The sequence below is a fragment of the Populus euphratica genome, unplaced genomic scaffold, assembly GCF_000495115.2.
Source record: "Populus euphratica unplaced genomic scaffold, PopEup_1.0 scaffold64.1, whole genome shotgun sequence".
NCBI classification, from domain to species: domain Eukaryota; kingdom Viridiplantae; phylum Streptophyta; class Magnoliopsida; order Malpighiales; family Salicaceae; genus Populus; species Populus euphratica.
Window position 1 is genome coordinate 806,416 of NW_011499923.1, and position 7,372 is coordinate 813,787.

Consider the following 7,372-nt stretch of genomic DNA (forward strand, 5'->3'; position numbering starts at 1 on the left):
GCCTGGCAAAGCAGCAGAAATGGCCTGTTTACCAGATTATAATAGCTGACGTTCCCAAACTAGTATGAATCACTCTGCGAGCATTGATAGGTTGCTCAGTGTCTCATCATGAATGAGCTTAAAGCAGCTCAGAGAGGGTTATGAGTTGCTACAGACCATACAAGCTCTCCAAACTTGTCATGAGAACGATTTATGGGTAGACAGCTTTAGAAAAGCAGGCGAGTGGTTTTAAGTTGTGCTGGATACAGAAATTAAAGGAAATGCTTTTAACAATTCAGCCTCTTATTAAAAAGTGAATAGTATTCCTGTTTATCTCTTTATTTCACTGTACAATCATGAGCAAGTCTCTTTATTTCTCTGAAGATGCCAAGGACATGCTTGTAGCAGATAAAACAGCATGCATTTAATTACACTTTATGAAGAGCGCTGAGAAACGCAAACACAAGGATAAGGCATGAGCTAGCCGCATCACCATATGGATAATGTAAAGCCCAAAAAACTATATTAAAAAAATATGCTGTCCTATTTTGCCTACAAGAACTATGAACAGAGGAAAACATAGTACAAAAACAACCTTTGATTTGCAAATAGAATGATAAAAAATACAACTTGGTTTTAAGGGATTACAAGTTTACAATTTGTAATCCCTATCCTATATAAGAGCAGTTCAAACCAGACTCACCGAAAAGCTTAATACTTGGAAAACCGGTCAACTAATGACAGTTTGTTCCATCAAATCCCATCTCACCTTTGAACCACATGTTATTTACAGTAGTAATTCACAAAGAAACTCCAGATGGTTCTGGTTGGATTTGTAAACAATGAAGATATCCACTATGTTTCATGTATGCGCAGACTGTGATGAGATCAACCTGGAATGGTTATGCTCACCTTCATAGGTTACAATTAGCATTGAAGGGTCTTCCAGGCATCTCTCAACGTGCTTCCTTGCCGGGCAACCCCTCAGACTGCTACATTTATAGTATCCCCTGCATTATAGATAGCTTTGGATGAACCAGATAAACATGCTTATCTAAACAATTACGACTTTAGCAGCACAGAAAGACAGCTTCTGACTGCTCAACCAGGTAAATTCCAGTGATGAATAACATTCGTACTATTAATAGGCACTATGATACTTATTAATCGGCCATTTTTACCATAACACAAAGATGCATACAATTATGCTGGATAACGTCGGCAAGTGAAAAGGGAAAAAAATGCCCGGACTGGTGAAAATGTAAAAGTTGTCCCAACAAAACAAAGGACAACTAAGACAATTTAACATAATGACCAACTGCAGAACATGAACTACACATACATGAGGATATTGGATTGAAGCTTAAATCAGATGTCCCTACCTAGGATGCGGAGAGCCTTTAATTGGCTTTTGCCCATACTTCGCCCACGAATACTCATCAGGAGGAATATGTGCCACCTTGTTGCTAATTGCAGGAACTTTGATAGATCTCTTCACCCTCAGTTTCCTTAAGACAAAAACAAAGGTGATTACAGATAAAATCAACAAAAAGGACAAATATAGAATATGACATGGGATTTTAATCTTACCTCCTCTTTGAACAATGGCATCTACCACTACTAGAACATTTGGCATTCCCATCTTCTCCTCTACCAGAACACCTCCTCCTTGTTTGTTGTGAGATGTGATCAGATGAGTGAGGCATACCAATCAAATGGAAAGAGTCTCCATCAAAATTAGACACAGCACCATCCATGCTTAGAGATGACATGAATGATCTTGTGGATGACATGGTTGGTGTGCAAGTAGACCCATCAAATTTAAGGTTTATCCCACCATTACTCCTAGAATACACCCTATCAGCCTGATAATTCATTTGTTGCAGCTGCTGAAAGTGCATCCTCTGTATCTGCCGATGCTGTTGGAGAAGCTGGAAGTTTTGTGGTGGTTTTGTTTGCATAATTTGCACAGGGGGCCTGATATTTGAGTTCAACTCAAGTACTGGGTTTTCAAGAAGCATTTTCTGGGAAATTTGGATAGAAGGTTTAGACTTAGCATCTATGTCAGTAAGTGGGGTTTCAAGAAAATTAGGAGGCACCATTTGAAGAGGTTTTGGCGATAAAATTGTATTGCAATTAGGACTATCTAGGAAGATGTTTTGGGGCAAAGATGGTCTAAGCTTCTTCATCTTTCTTACTCTTCCATGACCTAAACCAGTGCTTAAAAGAGATATAAATCTCTTAAACTTAAACACAGTCTCTCTAGTTTCCACCATTAAGTTCCTACCCTGGACTTGATCTTTTTCCTGACACAAAAGGCCAATAACTCTATTGCAGCTCTCAATAGCTGCCTTGTGTACCTCCTCAACCTCCTCCATTCTAACTCAAAACTCAAAGAACCAAACTTTAATTGTCGAAACCCCTCAAAACCCAAATACCAAATTCATCACTTACCTAAAGCAATCATCACAACACAAAATGGCACCTACCCAAATGAGGTATTGACAATTTTATTTTATTTTTGCAACATTAAAAGTTGCTCAAAACACAAGCAACTTGAAGTTTAAAGCATCATAGGAGAATCAAAGACTTCCCGGATTAAAGTTAAAATTAGCCATTCTTTCATGGCTTATTATGGGCAAGAACTATGGTAATTAAAAATAAAATAAAAAAGAAACAAGAACAAGGCCACAACTTCAAAAACAAAAACAAGTCCAAACCTAGTTAAATTTGATAAGTGGGTCTCTCTTTAACTTGAAAACAACTACTGCTACATAAATAAATCAAAAGAAGGAAAAGGAAAAGAATCTAACAAAGGGAGAGGAGAACAGTACTGTTCAGCGCAGAGCTCAGCATAGAAACAGAAAATGAAATTCATGTCCGTGTCAAAGATCCTATGTGGGTACCACCATAAAAAACACACTAGCAGTTATTCTTCTTGAGTAAATTTTAACTTAATTCCTACTAACCATGTGCCCTTGATATATTTTTTTTCAAAAAAAAATGTAAATTAAAAACTTTACATGTGCATTTAATTAATTAGATAAAAAAATATATGAAATAATAAATATAAAAAAGTCATGATAATAGCTAAGGATTTAATTGAAAATTAAGAGATAGATTTGTATAAACATGAATCTATTGTATTTGATAATTTTATTTTTTTAAAATTATTTTTTTTATTAAATTGGATAATAATAAAAAAAAGGAAAAGAAAGAGGGTTGTATAATGTTTTATTGGAATGCAAAAAAAAAATATTAAGATATTATTAATATGTTTTCTAAGAGAAAAAAATAGCCAATTTAAAATTTAAATCATAAAAAATAGCCATTTATTTAAAATTTCACACATATTAGACTATGATTTTTTAAAACAATATTGAGGTCAGAATATATTAAATTGGCTTGGACAAACTTGAGTTAACTAGCTATATTTATAACTCGAGTTATAAGACAATAATAATTTCTTCGAAAATAAATCAAAACAAATTACAATATTTAATTCTCAATCAATTTTATATTAAAAAATAAAATTAAAAAAATTAAAAAAAAACTTCAAGTAAACATGAGTTAACATATCAAATATGTGATCTAGATCATATACCCTAATAAGTTTAAAAAGATTTATTTTTAAAATTATTTTTATTTATTATACGTTAACTAGGTGCATGAGACTTTTTTTTATATCAAACAATAAAATATGTTTTTTAAAAAATAAAAAAATAGGGGTGGCATATGGGACTGAAATAAAAAATAACCTTAATTTTTTAAAAAAATTGGTAAAAAAAACCTTTATATATATATATATTTATATAATTTTAAACGATTGAAATTATATTAAATAAATAACAAAAAAAAAAATCAAGTTATTAGGCATACCTACAAGTCTCATCTATAAAAAAAGACTTGCTTATGAGTTGGCTCATGATAACAGATGTAGCTCATGCATTATGTTTTTTTTTTTTTAATATTAGATAGTGGGTATCGTGTCTTTTAATTTTTTTAAAAGTAAAAATATAAATAATATATTATCCACTAGTTTGATTTTTAATAACTAAGTAAGGATAAACATTTTTTATTCAATTTAATTAATTAAAAAACCAACAAAATCAAAATTTATATTTTTTTTCTTGGTTCATCTCAATTTTTTCCTTTCAAAATTGGCTACACCTGTGTTAATTTAATTGAATTTAATTGAGTTTTTTTATTGGACTGGAGGTTTTTTTAATTGCATGAAATACCATACTATTTTAGTAACAATCCAACATAATTATTATTTTTTATTTTTTTCTAATAATTCATTCCTTCTTTATCCAACAAATAATTAAAAAGAAAAAACCAAGTAACTTCACATCATTAGCTAGTTCACTTTCTATATTCTATATCCAGATTGGTAGTTTCATCCTCACTGACAAGAGAATCACAAAAACAAGAGAAGTCTTAGTTGTATGCCTCGTGACCATTTATCATAATTGTCGTAGCCATCATCATATTTCATTGTTTTCTGTAAACAAGAACCATTCTTGTTAGTTTTCACTTATAGAATTGTCAACAAATTCTTCATAACATTACAATTTAAGTATCTACACGAAATTAATGGATAGAAATAAGCTACTTTAACAATATTTTTATAAAATACTAAAAATTTAACTGATATACTGTTACAGAATAATACAAATCATATCATAAAGTCTTATCGAATAGTTTAAATTTTTAGATGAGATGATTTTTTGACATATATATCATGATTTACATCAAGATAAGATAGAGTTATAATTCTAAGAAATAGTTTAATTGATTAGAATTCATTTATATTTTTAAAATCATTAAAGATTTATATGATTGTTAATTTTAGAACTATAAAATTAATTGAAATACATTTAAATTGGTTTAAATATTTATATTAATAAAAAAAATAAAGTTGAGGAATAAAATGAGTGAATGTGTACTGAAAATGGATTCTTGTTAATATTTTTCATATTTTTCATGTATATTGTAAAAAGTGAAAACAACCCAACGTAGCTAGTCATGTATATATAAAATGGAAAAATAGATTTCTCGTTTATATTCTTAAGTAACAAGTATATAATTGATGCAATTCTTTTGTTGTATATAAAACAAAAGTCCTTTGAACAAGGAGGAAAAGCATCAGCAACAAAAAAAAAAAAAAAACATTTAAGCTAATTGCAGAAACATTAAACACTCACCTTGCACATCGATCGACATCATTTGCGTTAATTTAAAGCATTAGGAAAATCAAATCCAACAAAGGACATATTTATTTAACTAAATTAAAGAGATAATGTTAAAACATGTCGATAAAAGATTAATGTGAACATTCAAACTCCACACATACCATTTTAGAAAGGAATATTTAAAGGTTATTGCGAACCTTAACAAATAACAAATAAACATGATGTAATTTATTATTATTTACTAGATGAAAATTAAAGATAAGACGAACACAAGTTTTATCATCCCTTGGATGAGAATCTCTAACACTAAATAAAGCTTGGGAAGAAACTTACGAAGAAGAGAGGTTACATCATTATACTGAGGCAAAGAGAAAAGACCACAGATAGAGGGGGAGGTGAGGCAGTTGCGAGATATTTCCAGATTGAAGATGATGCAGGTCGAAGTAAAGATAAAAATAAATAAAAAATACATAATTTTTTATGAAAGAAAAAGATTAAAGATGTGATTTTTCAATTCATAAGTTTATTATTTTTAAAATAATAATGATGAGTTTGTCTCATTAAAAGGTTTTTAAAACCTTAAATAGATAAGACAATCTATCTCATTTAGAAAATAAAGATAAAAATTTAAAAATAATAAGAAACAACTATAAAATCCAAAACAATGCATAAAATCCAAAAATAATAAGAAAAATAAAAAAAATTATCAAACCTAGAATGAGATTTTTAAAATCTAAAGATCCAACCAAATGAGTAGCAATTCCACAACTTTTCTTAGGGAAAAAGCCTTCAAAAACTCCTATAATAATTTAAGTGTAATCCAACGATCGAATTAAAAGTTATAATTCTTTTGAGTTGTTATTCTGATTTAGCATATCCAAACCTCTATTAGGATCTAGACCTGTCTTACTGCTCTATAAATATATTTGTTAGGTCATTAATGTAATTTTTCTAAGGAATATACTCATTTGGTTATGACAAATTCATACATGAATGCTCAAAATCACCCATTATTTGAAGCCCGACTACATTAGAAAAGACAAGAGAGGTAGAGATCAAAGGTAGATGGTGATTGATGGAAGAAATAAGGGTTTTGATCAAAAGAAAAAATAATTTTATGCCTGGGTTTTGTTAACGGTTCAATTTAATCAGCTCGGCTTGATTGGTTTTAGGATTCTAAAACCTACCCTTAACTAAACTGGCTTTTTTGATTATTTTTTTATTACTTAGTTTTTTTCTCACCCTTACAACTAAGGGTTACCAAAAGATCCATCCTTAGTTTTTCTCCCCTCAAATGCAATCCATTTCTTTACCCAAAATAAACAAAAATCCAAGAAACCTTGATAAAAACAAAAATGTTTATATGTTTAAGTTACTTAAAAACTAGTCCACAAACAAAAGATCAACCTAAATTCAAAAAACTTTCTAATCTCAAATATATCATTTTAGCATAGGGAGAGGATAAATAAGACCTAGGTGAAATTTTCAATATTAAATAGAAGTTGTTGATATTAAAATTAATATTTTTTTATGATTGGAATTAATATTAATCGAGACTCTTTTTTTTATTGCTGGAAATTTAACAACACTCCTCTCTCTCAAATTAAAAAACTAAAAATAAAAAAATGATGTTTTGGATCAAATCTAGATTTGTGAAAATATAAGGGACTAAACGTTTATCACTTGAAAAATAAATGGATCAAAGTGAAGTTTTTCAATCAAAATTTGAAACCACCCCCTATTTTCTTCTTGTTTTTCACTTTGATCTCTTGTCTTTTAGTATTTTCATTTGTTACTAACTTAGAACCAACTAACTTTTAATTTACCTAAAAATAACTCCATTGATAAATAAAAAAAAATTGATAACTAAAAAAAATCTATTGAAATTTATAGTGAATTATTCTTTTTACACAATACATGTGTATTGCACAAAATGCTTATCTCTTTTAATTCTTTATTAATGTTTTCAAGAAAATAATAAGCTAGTCCTTGTTGCTTCAAATATTTTCATCTTTGATATCTATTTATTAAAAAATTATTTACATAGCATGTTATCTTAGGTAAAAATTAAAAGATTACCCATTTATTAGTAAATTAGGGTTAAAGGATTGATTTATGATTATGGAAACTAAAGAGACTGATCATTAGTTTTAAAAAAAGTAGGGACTAAAAGATAAATTATTCTTCTTTTTTTTTTT

The 7,372-nt window shown here is 29.2% G+C and overlaps 1 protein-coding gene across 1 annotated transcript; it reads right to left on the reverse strand.

Annotated features, from left to right (window-relative positions):
- Positions 1–559: 559 nt before the first annotated feature.
- LOC105135395 (probable WRKY transcription factor 74) lies at positions 560–2,843 on the reverse strand. The gene is made up of 3 exons (XM_011040251.1): positions 1,570–2,843; positions 1,362–1,487; positions 560–989 (listed from the first exon to the last, which is right to left on the reverse strand). The coding sequence occupies exons 1-3, from the start codon at positions 2,355–2,357 to the stop codon at positions 842–844; spliced, it is 1,062 nt and encodes a 353-aa protein (XP_011038553.1). The 5' UTR covers positions 2,358–2,843; the 3' UTR covers positions 560–841.
- Positions 2,844–7,372: the final 4,529 nt, after the last annotated feature.

Excerpts from the sequence above, each read along its gene's own strand:
- LOC105135395 (XM_011040251.1), bottom strand. The coding sequence starts at position 2,357 with ATGGAGGAGGTTGAGGAGGTACACAAGGCAGCTATTGAGAGCTGCAAT. Across the intron at positions 1,488-1,569 it reads TGCCATTGTTCAAAGAGGAG|GAAACTGAGGGTGAAGAGAT; the intron begins GTAAGATTAAAA and ends TTTTGTCTTAAG. Across the intron at positions 990-1,361 it reads AAAGGCTCTCCGCATCCTAG|GGGATACTATAAATGTAGCA; the intron begins GTAGGGACATCT and ends TCTATAATGCAG.